Raw genomic sequence first — 24514 nt, 5'->3', positions numbered from 1 at the left:
TTACTACGAAACATAAATACAATGAAAATGTAGCTGGCAACTTTTTTTTTTTTTTTAAGTTGGACGAGAAAGCTTTAGAAAAATTGGTGAAACTCTGAGGTAGGAAATGAAAATTTATTAAGGATTTTTGTGGAGATGCAATCGATCGTACATGCAAGGCTAACAGAAGCCAAAACTAGCCTGTCACAGATTCGTATACGAGGTGCTCATTTTCAAAACGTCTCTTGTCGACCTGATAACGAAAATGAACTTTCTTCGTCGATGCATTCTCCAAATCTAACTATACATACAACTGCAGTGCCGGATTTAGGCCTAGGCAACCTACGCAGTTGCCTAGGGCGGCAATTATCAGGGGGGGGGGATATTCTCTCTCTCTCTCTCTCTCCCTCTTTTTCCCTCTACCTTTTATCTTTCCTTTTTTATTTTTATTTTACAGTGAAATTTGTTTTTAAAACACTTATTGGTAATCCATGTTGAATCTTTCGTACACTACTTTTAACGCTTGAATATAAATAATTGATTAAATGGCGATCTTACTCGTGTTAATTATGTAAGCATGTGCGGCTTACAGCTGTTTCGGTGCTACTTGACACCATCCTCAGAGCCTTCTGTCAGATCTGATGGCTCTGAGGATGGTGCCAAGTACAGCTGTAAGCCGCACATGCTTACATAATTAACACGAATAAGATCGCCATTTAATCAATTACTTATTGGTAAATATTTTCTGAAGTTTATTCTTGAACACCTTGTGGAAGTCGGATATTGTTTTGTTATCGCATTGTGACGGTCGCGACGAGAGTAAAAGGAAAGTGTGCAGTTGCATAATTATATTGTAATGCCGGTACCCATGGTTTCACGTTATTATACTATGAAACTGCTTAAATTCAACTGCTTGTATGAACAAGAATGCATTGCTGAAAGTCAAATTGGATGTGTTTATTATTTTGTGCGAGATCGTGCGTATTTGCTTGTTTTCCGCACAGAACCAATACGCGGTAAGTGTGAAATACCACATTCAGTATTCCCAACGTAAGACACATAACAATTTCCCTCTTTTTACCGCTTAAGCGCGACATTCATTTTACTGCTTTAGACTTAACATATTATTTTTAGAGACGTTTAACATAGTAATAATTATAAATTGGAAACTTACCACTGCAATTTCACCTAAATTGCAATGTTAATTATTGTTTTTAAATATTTGCAAAAATTAAGTAAAGTCTACTACTCCACGAAACTTATTGCATTCCTGATACAAGTAACATTAAGGAAGCCGTGAAAAAATCAACGAGATTCCAGATGCTGATGTTATTACTGCAATATGTTATATAAATAATATTGTTAAAATATTAAAATGAAAAATAAATCATTACATAACCTTACAGTTTGTTTTAAGTTCGCATTTATAGACTGGGGGGAAAAAAAAGACAGACGTAAATCACGGCCTGCTGAAGTATAGTAAACACAGAAAACATTTTACAGCAACAATGTTAAAGAAAGATATTATGGTGTTCCGAAGTTGGCGTCATTAAACAGAAACCAACATGGAGATTTCATTGCAACTAATTAGAAATTCGTCTTTCAGGTATGTAATAAACGATCTTCGCACAAAATAATGTACGATACACGAGCGGTATGTTTGTTTTCATGTTCTCGGAAATTAAAAAAGCTCAACTACGTTTCGCTTTTTTCAATCTTTTCCTCGACCATGAAAACGTCAACATACCGCTCTTGTAACGTATATTACTATTATAGCTATGAATAGTAACCACAACTGTTACATTTCCAATATATATAATATATCGTCAAACATTACTATTTAATCATTTCTCCGCTTGTGCACTATGTAATTCGACATGAAAGGTTTATTCCGTAAAGAGTTGGGGCCATATTCATAGACATTCTTAGCACGGGCTTCCGGTGGATGATCAGCGAACTAACGTTTTTCGTATTCATAAACCAGTGTTAGCGATATGATATGGTATGAATCCTGTACAAGTAACCAGTCGATAGCCGGGGCTAGTTTAGCATGCTCGTAGCGCGAGCTAGCGAAATGTCTATGCATAGCACCCTTAGGGTTTATTTTTCAATTTACTTTATACTTCCTATCGAAGTACGAAATACTCGCAATAATTGTACCACCAATAAAATCAATGCTTAAAAATAAACCACAGCCTGGCTTTCACAAATCAATTTTGTTTCAACAATGAATAAGTGTAAATAATATGTTTCTTTGCAACGAGTCTGATATGCTTCGTCGGATCGACTTTGATGACATCATCAATGCTTTCTCTGTGAATAAAGTGCGAAGAAAATCTTTATAATTCACAAGTAAGATGAATGTATTTTAATCCCAGTAATTATTTTTTTTCTGAATTGTAACATTTCAATTAAAACTAATTTAAACTAAACATGACCTGTATAATAGCTGCTCATAAACTGTTTGTGAGAGTTGAGGGCGGCAAATTTTAGCACTGCCTAGGGACGGGACTATACCTAAATCCGGCCCTGTACAATTGTCATGAATAGGCTCCAGAACGCCCTCTAAACCACTAAAATCTTGCGTTAAAATTGGCTATTGGAATCAAACTGACTCTTGTTAACCCTTAAATTGAAAATGTATCCTATAGCAATGTTAATAGACTGTATGCTATAATTTTAATAAAACTGAAAAAAAAAAAAAAAAAAAATATTGGTAGGAAAATTAAAATTTCATAATACTATAATATTGTAAGACATGTAAAAATATAGACATTGCGATAGTTGTTTTCTTTACGGTCCGACAAGGTTTAATCAACTAGTGTGAGAAATGAAGCTTTGCCAAGTTAAGGGTTAAAAGCGTAATTTACAACAAAATACTAGTTCCAGCTTTGGAATCGAAGAGTCTTGTGTTGCCATTTGATTCTAAATGCACCCAACCTTTTTGGTTAAATAATGTCTCTTGCCTAGCAGGTACGAAATTATAGATCTACAAACGTTTCTCGTGATTTCCCACAAAGTTATAGGAATGGACAAGGGTCGTTTTGAAAATCCTAATACGCAAGGTGTGTAGCCTATGCGCAATACGACGGGAACTACCTCAGTACTTGTTTTGCCGAAACATTTTCTAAAAGGACGAGAAATCTGCAATATGTTTTTTTTTCTGATACTCTTATCAGAGTAAATTAAAAAATATATATATATATATATATATATATATATATATATATAGCTTTACGTAACAGTTTTACTTTTACTTCTACTCGTATTTTTCTAGTTCAATTTTAAAATTTTCAAGATAATTACTCTGTTTTGTAGGCATATAACTTATTTTACTTTTAACATCATCATCATCATCATCATCATCATCATCATCATCGACTTTGCAGGTATTAGGTCTAGTAGCCTGTTACGGTCTCCGTCCATCTTTTCAGGGGGCGTCCCAAAGATCGTCTTCCATGTGGTATATAGCGAAGAATTTGTCTTGGGAGTCTGGAATGGTCCATCCTATTGACATGGTTAAGCCATTTTTGTCTATAGTGGTTGAGATGTTCATAAATAGGTGTAATTTTCAATTCTTTTATAATTAGTTCATTCCTTTTGTGGTCAAGCAAGCTGTAGCCGGCAGTCCTCCTTAGAAATCTCATTTCCGCAGTTGTTAGGCGTTGAACATCTGAGTTTCGGACAGTCCAGGCCTCACTACCATACATGAGGACAGGTCTTGCTAGAACTTTATATGATTTTAACCTGGTATGTTTTTGGGTTTTCGTGGTTGTGAAAACCTGGTTGATGGTTCTTAAGGCCCCATTAAAATGTTGAATATTTTCAGATATATCAGTAACAGGTAAATATGTCAAATTATAACCTAAATATTTAAATGAGTTTACCTGTTCTAACGTATGGGTTCCAATGCAAATTTTACTCCTAACTGGCTGTTTACCTTGGAACGCCATAATTTTTGTTTTGTTTGGGGAAATTTTCATTTTGAAATTTTGTGCTTTTATATTCAGGAGATATATTGCGTATTGCAGCTAGTCTTCATTTGTAGCAAAAAGAATCTGATCGTCTGCATATAATAATGTATCTAGAGTACAATTTCGGAAGAGCGGGATGTTTCCATGAATTGTTAGTCGCCAATGTCTGATGATGGAGTTGATGTAGGCTATATATTGAATGAAAGTGGTGAGAGGGGGCATCCTTGACGAACTCCACAGTTTATCGGTCTCCATTCGGTATGTTCCGATCCGATAATAATTTTGATAATATTGTGGTTATATAATTCGCAAATTGTTCTTATAATTGCGTTTGGAACTGAATCATCTGCCAAAATTTGAAAGAACTCATTTCTGTCAACACGGTCAAAAGCTTTTTCGTAATCAATAAAAGCCAAGTGAGTTTCTGTATTAAATTCCCTACGTTTTTCGATCAAAATCTTCAAATTAAAATATCCATCTGCGCAAGATCTACCTTTTCGAAAACCGTTTTAACATTCTGTTTGTAAAAGAAATCTATTGACAAAAAAATATTTCCTTTGTGTTCAAGCTATCACCATTTTATTTTTTATTATTTTTCAGCCATATTTTTTTATGAAAACTTCGGCCTGTAAAGTTTTAAATAATTGATTCACAAATCCGTAATTATGTTGAGATGTTCTGAAATTCCTTCCACAAGGTCAAACCACTGAGCCCTATGGGGAGCCCTCACACCACTCTGGTAGCTGAAGGGGGGAGGGGACCTTTGGAAAATATACACGGCGCCCTTGCACGATATATAAGTTTTCATCCTTTGCTGGAGGTAATTCTAAACTCATATTATTTTCTACGATTTGGTGTCTTCAGGTGAACTACTGAATCATGGCATGATGCTGGACCATATGCGAGATTGACTAGATCTTCACCTGAGCGGAATTCCGATCTGCGCTATACATGGTGCGTACACTACGGCCGGTCTTTTTGAACATAAGGGAGAACACAGAGGGATCGAATCCCGGCTAGAGTGATTTAGTAGCTAGCATGGTTACAGTATTTCGTAATTCCTCAAGACTTACCTGTTTTCCGGTCCCTCTGGGTAGAGTTTCAACATTGCTGCCATTGACAACTGGGGCCGTTTTCTCATTTGCAGGGACGGACTGCAGTTTGTCCTCCCCGGCAGTACCCCCGGCTTCTCCCGGCATTCCTAAAAAAAAATGCTTAACACCTCTTCTTTCAACAGTCACGAAGTCAATCGTACAGTTTTTAAAGTTAATATAAACAAAAACTTCGACCGCACTACAGCACTGGTTAAACACACACTCTACTACAAAACACAATGAAAACAAATGCCGAACTGTTCCCGAACACAGGCCTACATCATCAGTAAGCTAGCCAGATGCGCGACGGAGCTGCCGCCTACCTTCGTTCGTTCGCTTCCCCTTGCAACTAAACTCCTGCACAATAACGCTACGCGGGATAGTCTGAGCAGCCAGGAGGAGCGGGCCTGACGCCGACAGAGTCTCGTGAACTGCGAGAGAACATTTTGAGGCCTCCACATTGCGAGATATTTACATCGGAGTTCAGCTGTCATCTATAGCTGTCATTCATTTCAGACTTATAGACTTATACAAAACTGCTATTATTTTCATAACGTTATGTCTAAATAATTCTTCAGAATAAAACAAACTGTGTATGTATATACTATATGAGTGTGCATTGTCAGATATAGATAAGGCGTAGCTGTCAGAATGGAGTTGCAGGAAGAGCTCTCTGTTGGAGGATGTGAATACTAACTCCACCGACTTCCGTGACTTACTTGAATTCGCAATGCCACACTACAAACTTACTTACTTACGTACTTACATACTTATTTACTTACGCACTTATTTACTTACGTACTTACTTGCGTACTTACATATTTACTTACTTGCTTACTTATGTACATACGTACTTACTTACACACGTACTTCCTTAGTTACGTACTTCCTTACTTACTTACTTATGTACTTACGTATGTACTTACTTACATGCGTTCTTACTTAAGCACTTACGTACTTAATTACTTGCGTACTTACTTACCTACTTATTTACTTAAGTACTTACTTGCTTACTTACTTATGTACTTACGTACTTACTTACATACTTACTTGCGTACTTACTTACCTACTTATTTACTTACTTACGTATTTACTTACTTGCTTACTTACTTATGTACATACGTACTTACTTACTCACGTACTTCTTTACTTACGTACTTCCTTACTTACTTGTTTGCTTACTTATGTACTTACGTACTTACTTATGTACTTAATTACTTACATACGTTCTTACTTACGTACTTATGTACTTACATACGTACTTATGTATTTACATACGTATTTACTTACTTATGTACTTACGTACTTACTTACATACTTGCTTACTTACTTACATACTTATTTACTTACTTACGTACCTACTTACTTAGGTATTTACTTACTTGCTTACTTAATTATGTACATACGTACTTACTTACTCACGTACTTACTTCCTTACTTATGTACTTCCTTCCTTACTTACTTACTTGCTTACTTACTTACTTATATACTTACGTACTTACTTATGTACTTACTTACATACGTTCTTACTTACGTACTTACATACGTACTTACTTATGTACTTACATAAGTTCCTCGATCCTCGATTCTCGGCGACGGAGCTAATTTGTCTTCATTAAAAACTGGTAAACATCACAGATAATCCTGTAGGACCAAAAAATTAATCTTGACATAGATACTGCTGCCGTGTTTTATCCATATCCACGTTAATAACTTGGGAGTTCTTACATAACTTTAAATATCACAATAATATGAGCGCTGTAGGGATTTAATGAAAGAGACAATTTTTTGTAGAATATACAGCGTGTTAAAAAAAACATTAAATATTTAAGTGGTGATAGTATTCATCAAAACAAGAAAAATAGTATAATAAACACGTGCCCTAAAATTAATAACTTCCAAGATATGAGTACTTGTTCATCAGCATCAATGTGATTTTCAATCGTTGTAACGCATCCTTCTGCCTACGTCTTTGAATCACTCCTTGTTATCCTTTGGTTTACTGCATTTTCGATATGATACTGTACACTCATTAAACACAGCAAAGAACTCGCATTAGAAGATATTCTGTTCTTACAGTACCGTACTCATTTCTAGGCCGTCCTTCGTACAACATTTAATTTAGGATTCATGTTTACTAGACCTTTTTCTTGTTTTGATGAATACCAGCACCTCCCATATTACATTCATACATACATAAATATTATGCCCATGGGCAAGTCTTTCTACAAACCCAGCTTTCTCTAATCTTTCCTGTTTTCTGCCTTCCTTTTGTCTCCTCATATGATCCATATATCTTAATGTCGTCTATCATCTGATATCTTCTTCTGCCCCGAACTCTACTCCCGTTCACCATTCCTTCCAGTGCATCCTTCAGTAGGCAGTTTCTTCTCAGTGGCCCAACCAATCCCTTTTTCCTCTTTCTGATCAGTTTCAGCATCATTCTTTCTTCACCCACTCTTTCCAACACAACTTCATTTCTTATTCTGTCTGTCCATTTCACAAGCTCCATTCTTCTCCATATCCACATTTCAAATGCTTCTATTCGTTTCTCTTCACTTCCTCGTCCCGGAATCTTTCACCGTTGAAAGACTCATCATGCCATGTTTGCAATTTTTCTTGGGAAGGATAAATGCGGTAGCTTCCCGTTGCTTTCCGCACACCACTCACCTCCCATATTATTGAACTCTTTTTGTAATGGGAATCACACTCAGCATCTCCTATGATGTTTACGAAGAAGTATTCATATCTCCGAAGATATTAATTTAGGACTCATATTTATTAGACTTTTTTACTTTTTGATAACAACTACCACCCCTCAGATTATTGAATGCTTTTTCGTAACGCACTATTTATGTAACATAATCCACCTTCCATTAGACTATGTGTAGGAAGAAAGTTCGTAAAATACTTCTGTGGCTGGGAGAAAAAATGTCTTAAGTCAATTTTTTTGAAAATTAGATTTTTATATATTCTGAAAGCTGAAACAATTCTCTACAACCTGGTAAAACGGCTAAAGTCAAATAAGACTCCTGACTGGATTTATAGAGTGTTACCAAATGTCCTAAGTACTTTTTGAATCGAGCACACACAGAATAAAGGACTTAAGAATATTTAATACTTTATCCCAGGTGGTGACAGGATTTTTTCTCGTTGCCAAACTTTCAGAACGCCCCCGAGGTTCACTCAGCCTCCTATAAAATTGAGTACCGGGTCTTTCCCGGGGGTAAAAGGCGGTCAGAGCGTGGTGCCGACCACACCACATCATTCTAGTGCCGAGGTCATGGAAAGCATGGGGCTCTACCTCCATGCCCCCCAAGTGCCTTCATGGCATGTTTCGGGGATACCTTTACCTTTTTATTATAATCATCTGAAGTCTGATTAGTGTAATATGTAGCTCATCGGCGATGTATGCAATGGAGGGGGAAAGGAACTGGCCACCCTACCCCATTATCTCCTGGCCTAGTTCCCTCATAAGTGGTGCCTTCTTGGTATCATTTGTGAGGTTCAGACCTGTCTTCGGACACTAAACAACAATAATAACAACAACAAGAAGCGAAATTATGGTCACGATATTACAGAACAGAACCCCCGGAGTGTTAGACAATACGCTATACAACAAAGTCGGAGAAGTTGCCTACATCGCACGGCGTTTCAGCAGTTTTGATCGTGGCTAGTATATTCGACAAAGTAAATCTCATAGGGCAAAAGCATTGGCAAGATATTCAGAACTATGTGATGAAGATTTTGGACTTCACAAACGCATTATTATTATTATTATTATTATTATTATTATTATTAATCTTCTTCATCTTCTTTTTCTCTTCAAGTGTTAGGTCCTATGGCCTATTACGATCTCACAGTTAAATTTTTAACGCAATGTTCATTGAGATCTCTTCCCGTTTGGCCGAAACTAAAACATAGCTTCTGGCATTCTATGCAGATGATTTATCCATTTGTTCTGATAATGTATATGTGATGCATTATAGGTTCTAACTGTAATTTTTACCTTATATTCCCATTTGGTATATGCTACTGTATTTTTATATGTGTATTATTTATTGTTATTATTATTATTATTATTAGTAGTAGTAGTAGTAGTAGTAGTAGTAGTAGTAGTAGTAGTAGTAGTAGTAGTAGTAGTAGTAGTAGTAGTAGTAATATTGATAGTTGTTGTTTAGCAGGTTTGAAGCTCATAAACATCAATAAGGCATAACTCGTGAGGCAACTAAGCCAGGATACTGTGATATTAGTGTTATTTAAATACTAAAACTGATGAAGCTAGTAACCTAGACATTGATAGTACATCATTTGAGGAAGTAAAGTCCGATGGTACAAGAAGGAAAAAACAAAGGAATTACGTTAGGAAACAAAGCCTATTATGTCAACCAAAACCAATAGTGGCGTATGTACGTGAAACATGGGTACTTTAAGAATCAGCATTCCATTTTTTGAAAGGAAAATATTATGAACAGGCTTAGGGACCGGGTTGAGTTAACTATCAATGTACTTATGCATGCACTACATCTTCTTTTAAGCGTGTTTTAGAGCATTAATTTTATTTTATTTTCGTAGGTTATTTTACGACGCTTTATCAACATCTTAGGTTATTTAGCGTCTGAATGAGATGAAGGTGATATTGCCGGTGAAATGAGTCCGGGGTCCAACACTGAAAGTTACCCAGCATTTGCTCATATTGGGTTGAGGGAAAACCCCGGAAAAAACCTCAACCAGCTAACTTGCCCCAACCAGGAATCGAACCCGGGCAACCTGGTTTCGCGGCTAGACGCGCTAACCGTTACTCCACAGGTGTGGACTTTAGAGTATTAAACGTTAAGAAAAAAGCATTGCTTTTTGGGCCTTGTCTAGTACATTGTACAAGCTATGTGGTAGGTAGGCGTTTCTATGGAAACTGGTCATTTGATGGAATAGCCCCATATGCTCAATGATTTTTTCTTAACATGGAATCCTCTATATGAGAACAGACTTAAGCAAATGCTTCGAAACTAGTCTGGTAACTATGGAAACTGAAGTATTTTGTGCGTACTTACCTCACAGGTTTATTCTGCGTTTTCCATGTGGGTGTTGCAGTGAACAATGATGAACATACGGAAGTTGTCAAATGTAAACATTCTTCGGGATTCTGCTGGGCAGCTTTTATACCGGGAAGATGTTCTTTCCATATCAGAAGAAGTCAGTAGCGGATGTGAGTAATATGAGTGATTTACTGATATGTTTTCTGTCTCAGCAATCTATTTATTTTTATTTTATTGGGTTATTTTGCGACGCTGTATCAACATCTCAGGTTATTTAGCGTCTGAATGAAATGAAGGTGATAATGCCGGTGAAATGAGTCCGCGGTCCAGCACCGAAAGTTACCCAGCATTTGCTCGTATTGAATTGAGGGAAAACCCCGGAAAAAACCTCAAACAGGTAACTTTCCCCGACCGGGATTCGAACCCGGGCCACCTGGTTTCGCGGCCAAACGCGCTGACCGTTACTCCACAGGTGTGGACTCAGCTGTCTATTCCGTACATTGTACATCAATAACAATCCACAATTTTTTGTAACGACTCTCTGGTGTTTCTTTTTCACTACATTAGTAATTGACCCAGGAATTGCATGATTAAATTTTGTAGACACTTCATCAATTCTACTTATACTTAATTACTTACTTACTTACTTACTGGTTTTTAAGGAACCCGGAGGTTCATTGCCGCCCTCACATAAGCCCGCCATTGGTCCCTATCCTGAGCAAAATTAATCCATTCTCTATCATCATATCCCACCTCCCTCAAATCCATTTTAATATTATCTTCCCATCTACGTCTCGACCTCCCTAAAGGTCTTTTTCCCTGCCTCCCAACTAACACTCTAAGTGCATTTCTGGATTCGCCCACACGTGCTACATGCCCTGCCCATCTCAAACGTCTGGATTTAATGTTCCTAATTATGTCAGGTAAAGAATACAATGCGTGCAGTTCTGCCTTGTGTAACTTTCTCCATTCTCCTGTAACTTCATCCCTCTTAGCCCCAAATATTTTCCTAAGAATCTTATTCTCAAACACCCGTAGTCTCTGTTCCTCTCTCAAAGTGAGAGTCCAAGTTTCACAACCATACAGAACCGGTAAAATTCTAACTTTCAGATTTTTCGACAGCAGACTGGATGATAAGAGCTTCTCAACCGAATAATAACAGGCATTTCCCATATTTATTCTGTGTTTAATTTCCTCCCGAGTATCATTTATATTTGTTACTATTGCTCCCAGATATTTGAACTTCTCCACCTCTTCAAAAGATAAATTTCCAATTTTTATATTTCTATTTCGTACAATATTCTGGTCACGAGACATAATCATATACTTTGTCTTTTCTGGATTTACTTCCAAACTTATCTCTTTACTTGCTTCAAGTAAAATTCCCGTGTTTTCCCTAATCGTTTGTGGATTTTCTCCTAACATATTCACGTCATCCGCATAGACAAGCAGCTGATGTAACCCGTTCAATTCCAAACCCTCTCTGTTATCCTGGACTTTCCTAATGGCATACTCTAGAGCGAAGTTAAAAAGTAAAGGTGATAGTGCATCTCCCTGCTTTAGCCCGCAGTGAATTGGAAAAGCATCAGATAGAAACTGACCTATACGGACTCTGCTGTATGTTTCACTGAGACACATTTTAATTAATCGAACTAGTTTCTTGGGAATACCAAATTCAATAAGAATATCATATTCAATCCTACTTATGCTCTCGGATATATGTAAACCCGATTTATCCAGCTGTGTAATAGCATTTGGTAAATGTTCAAAATTGTTTTTTTTTTAATGAAATTCAGACTTTCCATATTGTTGGGATATTAGTGATTTAAGAATGCCAATGGAAAATGCCTCTTTGCTGTCCGAAGTATTAATGATTTTCGTGATGATATTATAAAGTTCAGCGTAATATAACGTCGCGTTAAACCATGAACCTCATCTTGTTTTTATTGGACTTGGAGAGACAAACTCCAGGTGCCATTTTCCTGAACTTTAATATTCTCGTAGAGGCTTTTCGAAAGATCTCTTTCACGTTGACTATGAACTTATCAACATCGCTATAACACTCACGAATATTTTCAGCTACTCTTTGGAGCCCGTGCGCAAGACAGGTTACATGAATCATTTCTGTAAAGAACTTGTAGATTTTTTTCCGCTTTAACAATGCATGGAGCCGCGTCGGTTACGACCAGCAACACATCATCATAAACATCAGCTATATAAAGGTTTTTATTAGTAAGACCGTAATGACATTGTATAGAGATTATAAATAAGAGTGAAGACAGAAAATAGGCCTAGAGCAGCGTTTCTCAAACTTCTTTTTTAAGTAGGGACCACTTTTTTAAGTCATAACAGTTCCGCGGACCACCTTACTCTTCTTCTCTTCGAAAGCAACTCCTGTAGCATATTTTAATACCAGTATATTTATATTTTAATTAAAATTAACTTAAATTTATAGCAGTTTTAACTAATTAAGTTAGCATATTTTAATACCAGTATATTTATATTTTAAAATATAATTAATTAAAATTAATTTAATCTTATATTAGCTTTAACTAATTAAGTTAATATTAATAGAAAAAATCACTTTCGTTTTTTAATAAATCAAGGCTATTAGAGTTTGGATAATCTTTAACTTGTTAACTAAACAAAAAAAATAAATGTTGGTACTCACATTAATGAGATGGATAAGTCTGCCGATTCTTGCACAGTTGTTCTATATTTGGATGTATGCTGGTAAACTTAAATCGGAGATTGTCACAGAGTCGATCTCGATACTTTGTTTTTATTAGAGTTAGTGATGAAAACCCTTTCTCACACAGATACGTAAAAGCAAACTGAATTATAATCTCCAAAGAATAATTGTACAGTTCACTATATTCTCTTTTCATTTGTGATGAGGTCCAGAAATGAACCATACCTTCCGTTTGGAATTTCATTTTAAGTTCGGTGTCATTCGAGAGTTCAGTTAACTGTTCTCTTTCACTCAATGAAAGTTTGTTATTTTTAATATCATCATATTTACTTTAAAAATAAGTTTCAAATTATGACCTCAGAATTTCGAGATGCGAACATATATAATTGCGTAATTCTTTTTCAATAACGAAATCATTTTAAACCAAGAAAAGACTCTAGGGTTGAAAATAGTGAAAACTGTTTTTTACAGAACTGACCCACAAACCAAGTTTCCTCTCGAACATCTTTATTTTCTCATGTGCATTGAGAACAGTCAAAGAATACCTTGTAGAGAGAGATTTAGTTCGTTTAGTTTTGAGAATACATCTGAAAGATATGTCAATGTACTTAGCCACATGTCATCAGCTGATGTGTAGGGAAAAGATGGCGAGAAACACCACGTTCATAGTGCTTTAAATCCCTCTTTTGTTGCAGAGAGTAGAGTGAGAAGTCGGTAGACAGGTAGGGTAATAAATTTTATAAAATGTCAGTACTGGGAGAAAAAGTGAAAGATGATGCCATGTGTCATTTCAAAACTCTGAGATTTTCAGCTATAGTGTGTTACGCAATTCGTTTGAATTTTATTTTTTCTTCTGTCCTTTTTGAAGGACCACAAGGGCAGACCTCGTGGAGGTGGTCCGCGGACCATAGTTTGAGAAACGCTGGCCTAGAGGAAATAAACATAAAGTATTGAAGATAGAAATTAGCGCATAAGATGTGGATAACACCAATTAAGGAGTGCTATAAAGCACGGTAAATACGTGTATCCTCGTATATACTGGGTGTCGGAATTAAGTTGTCTCTCCCTGTATAACAGCTGCAATTTTGTGAAGCGGATATCCTGGATGGGTTGTAACATTGATTGGATTAAATCTTGTCATGAATTTCAAAGTGTTACCACCGGGATCGTCCTTGATAGGGTCATACTGTACATTATGTACGTTCTTTATCTTCGACTCCGCTCCATTTACTCTTGAGGATCCCCATGAATAACGTAATCGATCAGCCTCTCTGGACTGGGTTATAGGACTGTATTCTTTCCATTGTGGGTCAGGCAACGGTTCCTCTCTTGTGGCCCGCGATACCGCTACCATTCACATGTCGCAAAGTCACCTGTCCAATGATCATAAAGCTTTTCTGATTATTTATCTCCTGTACCTACCAATGGAGTGTAAGAACAATTTGAATTTCAACAAATTAGAACCATTCATCACTGAAATATTGTGGACTTTATATTATTATTGTCACTTTTGTCTTCTCGCTGATTCGCCATTGTTTCCTGCTTGGTAGTTATGCACGTATTTAAAAGACAATGAAAATTGTAGTATATCCATACAGATTAACGAAGAACTTCACAACCTAATTATTAACCTTGAACTCAGAAATAATCAATCAACATCAACTTCTTCAGCATGAAGTAGTTATACCCAATAAATTATCTTCTACAGAATATCATTTTTGTAAATTGTACAGTAGTGGCAAAAAAAACCGGACCGAACCTTGTAGCTGATTTCAGAGCCGTGTTCACAGTGACAGCACGATAGACTGGTAACTAAGACTTTCGTGGTTCGAATCCTGCCTGTGAAGGAAACTTTTTTTTGTTCCTTATTCAAATACTTTTCGATTGCAGCAATATTTTACTACTTAATTAACTTATTATTCACAGAACATGAATTTTACCAGCTTATTTTCTAATGGCTTTCGAAATGGACTACGTCAGCAGTCGAAACTACAACAACTTCAATAGATTACTCGCTATCTTGTGAATGCGGGCGTGGCATGCGCAGTGGCTCATTTCGGGGACTTTGATTATTCGTCGGTCCGGTTTTTTTGCCACTACTGTACATTTAATTAAATTTCCTTCCATATTTTAACTTACATTGTTTTCTTAATGCTTCTTGTCTATGCGGATGACGTGAATATATTAGGACAAAATACACAAACGATTAGGGAAAACACGGAAATTTTACTTGAAGCAAGTAAAGCGATCGGTTTGGAAGTAAATCCCGAAAAGACAAAGTATATGATTATGTCTCGTGACCAGAATATTGTACGAAATGGAAATATAAAAAATGGAGATTTATCCTTCGAAGAGGTGGAAAAATTCAAATATCTTGGAGCAACAGTAACAAATATAAATGACACTCGGGAGGAAATTAAACGCAGAATAAATAAGGGAAATGCGTGTTATTATTCGGCTGAGAAGCTCTTATCATCTAGTCTGCTGTCAAAAAATCTGAAAGTTAGAATTTATAAAACAGTTATATAACCGGTTGTTCTGTATGGTTGTGAAACTTGGACTCTCACTCTGAGAGAGGAACATAGGTTAAGGGTGTTTGAGAATAAGGTTCTTAGGAAAATATTTGGGACTAAGCGGGATGAAGTTACAGGAGAATGGAGAAAGTTACACAACACAGAACTGCACGCTTTGTATTCTTCACCTGACATAATTAGGAACATTAAATCCAGACGTTTGAGATGGGCAGGGCATGTAGCACGTATGGGCGAATCCAGAAATGCTTATAGAATGTTAGTTGGGAGACCGGAGGGAAAAAGACCTTTAGGGAGGCCGAGACGTAGATGGGAGGATAATATTAAAATGGATTTGAGGGAGGTGGGATATGATGATAGAGACTGGATTAATCTTGCACAGGATAGGAACCGATGGCGGGCTTATGTGAGGGCGGCAATGAACCTTCGGGTTACTTAAAAGCCATTTGTAAGTAAGTAAGTAATTGTTTTCTTACTTTCACTATTCTGTTTTGTCAATCAATTATGTTAGCTAGTTAAAAGAAGACTGGTCTGTAAATATATATAATATATCTTCACATGAAAATAAGCATTTTATCCAAATAATATTATGCTTTATACAAATCAATTTTTTCCTTGAAATTATTCAATATTATGCTTTGATATTTTTATTTAGTTATTTATTTATTTACATGCTTATTAATTTACTTATCTATTTGTTTGTCTTTCGACCTATCTATATATTTATTAATTAAATTATTTATTTACTCATTTATTTGTATGTATGTTTATTTATTTGTTTCTTAGTTTATTTATTTGTTTGTTTACTATTTATTTATTTAATTATTTATTCGTTTACCTGTTCACTTATTTATTGATTTTATTTGTCCATTCATTGATTCATTCTTTCATTTATGTGTTTATTTGTTTATTCATTTATTCAGTTTATTATTTATTTATTTATTCATTTAATTATTAATTTATTTATTTATATACAGTATATTTATTTACTTATTTATTTAATTATTAATAAATTTATTAATTTAACTAATTATTAATTTATTTATTTATTCAATTATTTATTTATTTATTTATTTACTTATTTATTTATTATTCTTTTCACGAAAATAGCCTTAATTAATATCACGTGAGGTTTTCAATTATTTGGATAAATTCAGTAGCGTTTCGCACCCGTCAATTTATTTACAAAATGAAAACCTTTTGTGACATTATCTGCGGTGATTAATTATTTATTAATTCATTCTAAACGCACATTATTATTACCATTATTATTATTATTATTATTATTATTATTATTATTATTATTATTGTTATTGATAGGAAACGATGGCGAGCTTATGTGAGGACGGCAATGAACCTCCGGGTTCTCTAATAGTCATAAGTAAGGGTATTATTATTATTATTATTATTATTATTATTATTATTACTCCTACTACTACTGATAGGGACCGATGGCGGGCTTATATGAGGACGACAATGAATCTCCGGGTTCTCTAAAAGCCATAAATAAGGGTGTTATTATTATTATTATTCCATCAACAAGTATAATAAATTTATCATTAAATTGAATTAGCACTATATTAGGATTATATTATTATTATTATTATTATTATTATTATTATTATTATTACTACTACTACTGATAGGGACCGATGGCGGGCTTATATGAGGGCGACAATGAACCTCCGGGTTCTCTAAAAGCCATAAATAAGGGTGTTATTATTATTATATTATTATTATTATTATTATTATTATTACTACTACTACTGATAGGGACCGATGGCTGGCTTATATGAGGACAATGAACCTCCGAGTTCTCTAAAAGCCATAAATAAGGGTGTTATGATTATTATGATTATTATTATTATTATTATTATTATATTATTATTATTATTATTATTATTATTATTATTACTACTACTACTACTGATAGGGACCGATGGCGGGCTTATATGAGGACAACAATGAACCTCCGGGTTCTCTAAAAGCCATAAATAAGGGTGTTATTATTATATTATTATTATTATTATTATTATTATTATTATTATTATTATTACTACTACTACTGATAGGGACCGATGGCGGGCTTATATGAGGACGACAATGAACCTCCGGGTTCTCTAAAAGCCATAAATAAGGGTGTTATTATATTATTATTATTATTATTATTATTATTATTATTATTATTATTATTACTACTACTACTACTACTACTACTGATAGGGACCGATGGCGGGCTTATATGAGGACGACAATGAACCTCCGGGTCCTCTAAAATCCATAAATAAGGGTGTTATTATTATATTATTATTATTATTATTATTATTATTATTATTACTACTACTACTACTACTGATAGGGACCGATGGCGGGCTTATATGAGGACGACAATTGAAAATTAACGCATTTGGCTGCCTTTCAGTCCATCAAAAGAAATATGTTCTACTCGCATTTCCGATAACACACATTGGATTTCACACTAACATCTCCAAAATTTGAAGTTTTAATGAAGCATAAGGGTGTTCGAAGCCTAATTTAAAACAAAATACTTTTAGATATGATTGACATATCTTTTAATAATTATTTTCTACACTTCAAATAATTCCAGAGCACTCAATGACAAGTTTTGACACGCATATGGTCAAAAGTAGTAAAATACGTAGCTATATTTTAAAAAATTGGATTATTGTTTACAGTTTTGAAATTATGATGACCTAGTGATTGTATATCGTAGTTCTGACACGGGAGTGAGTAAAATAATCTTCTGATAATAAGTGAGTAGCCTATATTATGTAAGTGAACGAGTTGCTTGCAGCTACAGCGTTGCATGAATTAAATATTTAGTCCATACCGCAGGAAGGGGAGCAGACTCCGTAACACTCTTGTCCCGTGTTTGTAATGTACGTTATCAGCCTATCTTCCGTGTTCAGGATTGTCCAGCAGAGCGTGCCAAGTCAAGCGATACGGAGCACGGGTGTGTGATGACGAATCGTGATACCACAACATCCGCACATGTCAACCGAAGCCGAGTTCACAGTGAAGCGGAAGCAAACGGGAAATGTGGAATTAATTCATCTCCTGAAGCAGCTCAGTCTTCGATAATTTATGCATAGTATCCGTAAAGTCATGGCGAGCTTTTAAATGATTATATAATAATTATTTAATAATTATTATTTATTTATTTAATCTGACAGGATTAAGGCCATAAGGCCTTCTCTTCCATCCTACCAGATAGCACATATAAATACAAAAAAGAAATACAAACACTGATGAAAATGATACAAATTAAGTTAAAGCCCTATAGAGGGTCAACAGAGTCAAAAGTATATTATAGTGCTCTCATCGAGCTAATACAACGAAAAGAAAGTAAAAAGAGATAGCAATGATGATATTGATAACTGACAATAATAATAATAATAATAATAATAATAATAATAATAATGATAATAATAATAGTAGCAATAATAATAATAATAAATACATCACATATTAATTTTCAATTTTACAACAGCATAGTTACAATATTTACTATATGTCATGGGTTAAGGTGAAGTTGCGCAACCTGACAGGTGTTCAACAAACAGTTCCACGAACTAGAATGTGATTTTTTAAATTTAAATTTGAATTTTGATATAATATTGTAACTAACCACGATAGAAGTGTGAAGCAAACACTAAATGAAAGAACAAGTCTCCAAGGTTTTACTGTGCATTCACTGAAGTTCGATGTGAGCCTCTTGTAGTCTGGAAGACATTTCAGGACAATTTCTACCGCACATCACCAAGAATATTAGAAGTGATGTATGTAGTTTCTCTGATTCGCTATATCATTATCAATGTCATTAATGGATACGCTATATTTCATTCTATTTACATAACCCCATAAGTTAAATTACAAATTAATTAAGTCCGGAGAACGTGGTGGCCATGGTTTTATTTGCCCCTTCTGATCCATCTCTGTGAAAATGTTTCAATTAGGAATTTTAGATATTCCTTAAATAATGAGACGCCGTCCTCTTCTCTATCTGTCTGATGTGACCTGAGGACTTTTGAAACTTAGGAACTTCACAAGGAAAAGTAGGCACAATTTTGTAATAATATTTTTTTTTTAGAAAAGCAAGTGTCGAAAATAACTTCACCGTCTCATTTTTCATTCAGAGCGAATAGCTCATGTTTCATGTAACAAAAAACTGTAATATTACATTGGTGGAAAGTTCTTTTTTTTTCTCTCAAATGTTTAACACTCTCTTTTTTGGTAACTATTGCGAGTAGGATAGTGATTTTTGTCCATATAGATAGAAAATCTAATAAATAATCATTTATCCCTCTGGCGTATTTCAATAGCGTGGACGGTTTTCGAAAAACCACTCATTTCAAGCCACTGCACAATGCGAGCAGATTGCAACGTCGCAGCCAGAGAATAGCTCACAGACCGAGTTCGTTGACATCTTACATCTGTATTACGAGAAGAGAGTGTTAACGGCGATGTTGCCAGACTGCTGAAACTTTCAATTTAATTTTCTAATTAACCGTGCATTTAATCACAAAACGTAATTTAGATTTTCTATTCATTTAAGTGTACCCTATCGTCCCTTTCTATCTGCAAGGTTATTTCACTTCCACCCTGTATTTAACAAGTTTGTGCGATAAAGAGTTTATTTTAAACATCTCATAGGATAAAAAAAATAATATTGTTTAGTTTGTTAGAAGCGTAGATTTTTTTTGTTTTTTTAATGACGCTATATCAGCTATGAGCTTATTGAACGTTGATGGACACAATATATAGGATTCCAAGAACTTAGGCTACATGTTAACTTACAGTAGTTAATTGAGAATTGAAAAAAAACACCACTTTTGTGAAAAAAAAATCTGTATTGTCAACATTCATTATAGTTTCGTCGAATTAAAAGATTTCCAATTTTATGCTACACCAGGGCCGGGCATGAGAGCGGCTCAGTCTAGTCGGCCAGAGCTGCTCTCGCTCCGCAAGGCACTTCAATTCCAAGCCAGAGCAGAACGCTCACGCAGTGGCATATGGCTTCCACTTCCCCTACTTGCTGTGGACAGAGTTCATCTGCCAATATAATTAAACATCGCTTGATGAATTCACCTTCGTTGAATGTTTTCAATTCCTTTGCAATTTCGTGGAAAATTTTGTAGCTAATTCTCATAGCCGATTCACTAAGTGCATTATTGTCATCCTGTTAATACATAATATACGATACGATGTGATATGATATGATATGATATGATATGATATGATATGATATGATATGATATGATATGATATAAGATATGATATGATATATGATATGATGTGATATGATATGATATGATATGATATAAGATATGATATGATATATGATATGATGTGATATGATATGATATGATATGATATGATATGATATGATATGATATGATATGATATATGATATGATGTGATATGATATGATGTGATGTGATGTGATGTGATATGATATGATATAAAATAATGTGATGCGATATAATATAATATAATGTAATAAATTATACAAATATTATGATATATCATAGTATAGTATATTACAATTCATGATATATAATATTATATATTATAATAACTTATAATGTAATGCAAATATCAAATAGATACTCTAATATAATGTACCTGAGAAACATTTTCTTTAAGTTGCATTAATTTATGGCGTTCATTACCAACATATTTGTCATATTCAGTAGCATGTTGTAAAGAATAATGTCGTTGGATATTGAACCTCTTCATCAGTTGGAGTGTTTTATGCCAAATTAAACACTTTGCCAATCCACTGCTCTCTACGAAAAATAACTACTCCTCCCATGATACATTAAAAGCATTGGGAATAGCGGGACGCTTTAGTGTATGAGCGGAAGCTCTGTCTTCAAAGTTCGCCATCATACTGCAGAGTCACCACTGCACCGACACTGAATGACGTACAGTATGCATACGTCACAGCGCTCGCGAGACAAGCTCTTTAAATCACACAGCGCTCATTTCTCAGAATCACGTAATGTGCCCAGCCCTGTGCTACACCTTGTACTTAGGATAATGAGAAAGTAAAACTAGTGGATAAAGGCTAAAAAATACTAATTTGCAAAGATACTGTATATAGACCCAAAGTACAGATTTTGTTTTCATATTAAATACATGCAGTAATTGAGAACACAGTGTTAAAAGCTCTTCTGCAGTAATAAAGCTGTCAGCCGGCATTCCCCACCTCCTTCTGTTCTGGAAGTTAAGAGTTGATCCACCTGTTGCTTCGGGGGTTTTGATGCGTGTTCCAATATCAGTACTTGCAGCGAACAGCACAGTGGCTCTCATTGGTCCATTGTGTCCCCTCCAAATGTCATGTTGGTTCACGTCCGATGGATGGCATTAGTGAATGTGATTCTGACAGACGGGCCATTCTGCCTCAGACCTAGAACAGGATTCAATCATCAGAGAAGTATCTTATAAATCTCAGGGCGTATGAAGAATGTTCGTGGAAAAAAAAAAAAAAAAAAAAACAGGGAAATGGGAGTACTTCGAAACAGAAATGTCTATAATGAATCTACTTTGTCCACCTAGTATCACTTGTAACAAATAAATTATGACCAATTAAAAATGAGTGAACTAAAATAAATTTGTGACCAAAAATATGCACTTGCAAAAATTGTGCGAACGAAACCTATAGTGGATATAGTTTCAGTGACTAAAAGTGACGTGGACAAAAAATAAGATAAATATAAATGTTAGTGGACTACATGTTGGGTGACCAAAAAAATTGGTTACATAATGCTTATTATCCAGCTATCTGGGGATCGCTTGCGCCACGTTAAAGAGCAGTACCAGTAGCGATTTAACAATGTGGCACCAAATAACACAACATTGTTAGCTGTCGTCGTACGGACTCAGTCTTATGTCATCTTGCATGTTATAAGCAACTGAACCCAGAATTCTGTGATTTAACTCACTGTGTTGCTAAGCAACTAACGCCAGAATTGTGTGACTTAACTCATTGCATTGCTAAGCAACTGATCCCAGAATTCTGTGATTTAACTCACTGTGTTGCTAAGCAACTGACACCAGAATTGTGTGACTTAACTCATTGCTTTGCTAAGCAACTGATCCCAGAAGTGTGTCACATAACTCATTGCGTTGCTAAGCAACTGAACCCAGAATTGCGTGACGTAACTCATTGCGTTGCTCAGCAACTGAACCCAGAATTGTGTGATTTAACTCACTGTGTTGCTAAGCAACTAACGCCAGAATTGTGTGACTTAACTCATTGCATTGCTAAGCAACTGATCCCAGAATTGTGTGACATAACTCATTGCGTTGCTAAGCTACTGAACCCAGAATTCTGTGATTTAACTCACTGTGTTGCTAAGCAACTGACACCAGAATTGTGTGACTTAACTCATTGCTTTGCTAAGCAACTGATCCCAGAAGTGTGTCACATAACTCATTGCGTTGCTAAGCTACTGAACCCAGAATTCTGTGATTTAACTCACTGTGTTGCTAAGCAACTGACACCAGAATTGTGACTTAACTCATTGCTTTGCTAAGCAACTGATCCCAGAAGTGTGTCACATAACTCATTGCGTTGCTAAGCAACTGAACCCAGAATTGCGTGACGTAACTCATTGCGTTGCTCAGCAACTGATCCCAGAATTGCGTGACGTAACTCATTGCGTTGCTCAGCAACTGAACCCAGAATTGTGTGATTTAACTCACTGTGTTGCTAAGCAACTGACACTAGAATTGTGTGATATAACTCATTGCGTTTCTAAGCAACTCAACCCAGAATTGTGTGACATAACTCATTGCGTTGCTAAGCAACTGACCCCAGAATTGTGAGACATAACTCATTCTGTTGCTAAGCAACTGATCCCAGAATTGTGTGACATAACTCATTGTAGTTGCTAAGCAACTGGCATTAGATTTGAAGTTTTCGTAACTTATTCCTTTGGCATATTATGAGCACAGACGTTTCACATTAAAACGACAGAATTTGTTGGCCCTAGGGCCGAATTTAGAGTCTAAGAAGTATAGCTAATTCTTAATTTGATCCATTCATACAGATCGCCATGTGAGTAAGCTTTGGAACGGGTGTCTGGCGGAAGGACAAGGACAGCGTGTGGGGCGCAAGGACGGAAGTAATTTCTCAAGAACTGCTCTTCATCTTGAAGGGTAATTTCATCTAATTACTCTCCATTAAGGAGCAAATGGAACTGAGTCAATGCCGCTCACAAATCTAAATTCGCAGATAATTTATTTCGGTTTGCTGACTAAGAAATCTTACGACCAGAATAAGAATGAAGGTTAGAGCCGTGGCGTCTCGCGTGTATGTGCTTGAGAAAAGATAGCAGCGCCTTTTCAGGTCAAGATGCGAAATACAACATGATATATTTTGATACATGATAATCATATATTTTTCATTGTTAATCCTTTTAGTAAATCACACCTTCTTTATTTCAAGGCATATCATCACGTGTCGCTCCTAGAATCATAATAAACGTTAATATGCTCCAATACCAATAACGGATTGCTTTATTTAGGCTTGTTTTATTAAAAACAGTTATTATTTGAATTTATTCATAAAATATACAGAAAACAGCTATAGGCCAATATGTTTATATTTTATGATAATTTATATTTTTATGCTCGACCATGCCGAAATGTAGTAATTATGCACCTGGTGGCAGTCCTTTAATGCATGTCATTAAAGTACACCTATTCATTAAAGTTCAGGTTTTCGATTATTCTCGGATATGCAATCGAAAGACAACTAGCAAAACGTCACGCAGATTGGAAATCCAATACTGTCGCAGAAGATTATGTTCTGTTACTATAATAATTAGCGTTAATTGTAAATAATATTCAAATAAATTCAATTTGTCATCTCGTTTATCAATGTCGAATTCAATTTCAAGGTTATATGAAGTTTAACGTTTATCTTACTCTCTAAATTATATCAAGGTCGTCGACATTCGTTGCCCGGAAAAAATCAATACTTTCGCGTCTGCGCACATCTCACAATTTACGAGATTGCACAAGGTCAGTTCGCTCCCCAGTCACATGAGAATAACATGAATACTTATGAATAATTTCAAGTTAGAAATATGGTCGAGCATAAAAAGTCGTATGAAACTTGTCTATAATGGTAATTAAGACGCTCGTATGAAAATTATGAAACTCGCTTGCGCTCGTT

The 24514-nt window shown here is 35.3% G+C and overlaps 1 protein-coding gene across 16 annotated transcripts in view; it reads right to left on the bottom strand.

The window, feature by feature from the left end:
* LOC138702059 (ankyrin-3-like) overlaps positions 1 to 5431 on the bottom strand; it is a 585575-nt gene extending 580144 nt beyond the window's left edge. For 6 of the 16 annotated variants that reach the window (XM_069829584.1, XM_069829586.1, XM_069829587.1 and 3 more), the window contains exon 1: positions 5027 to 5429. In XM_069829584.1, coding sequence (XP_069685685.1) covers positions 5027 to 5152 — 126 coding nt within the window. In that variant the 5' untranslated portion in view covers positions 5153 to 5429. Of the gene's footprint in view, positions 1 to 5026 lie in introns of all 16 variants that reach the window. The other 10 variants (XR_011332778.1, XR_011332779.1, XR_011332780.1 and 7 more) reach the window with 2 other exon arrangements.
* Between the last annotated feature and the right edge of the window lie 19083 nt (positions 5432 to 24514).

Source organism: Periplaneta americana, chromosome 6 (genome assembly GCF_040183065.1).
Source record: "Periplaneta americana isolate PAMFEO1 chromosome 6, P.americana_PAMFEO1_priV1, whole genome shotgun sequence".
Classification (NCBI taxonomy): Eukaryota; Metazoa; Arthropoda; class Insecta; order Blattodea; family Blattidae; genus Periplaneta; species Periplaneta americana.
The sequence above is the reverse complement of the archived record's forward strand: the minus strand, read 5'-3'. Positions and strand labels throughout refer to the sequence as shown.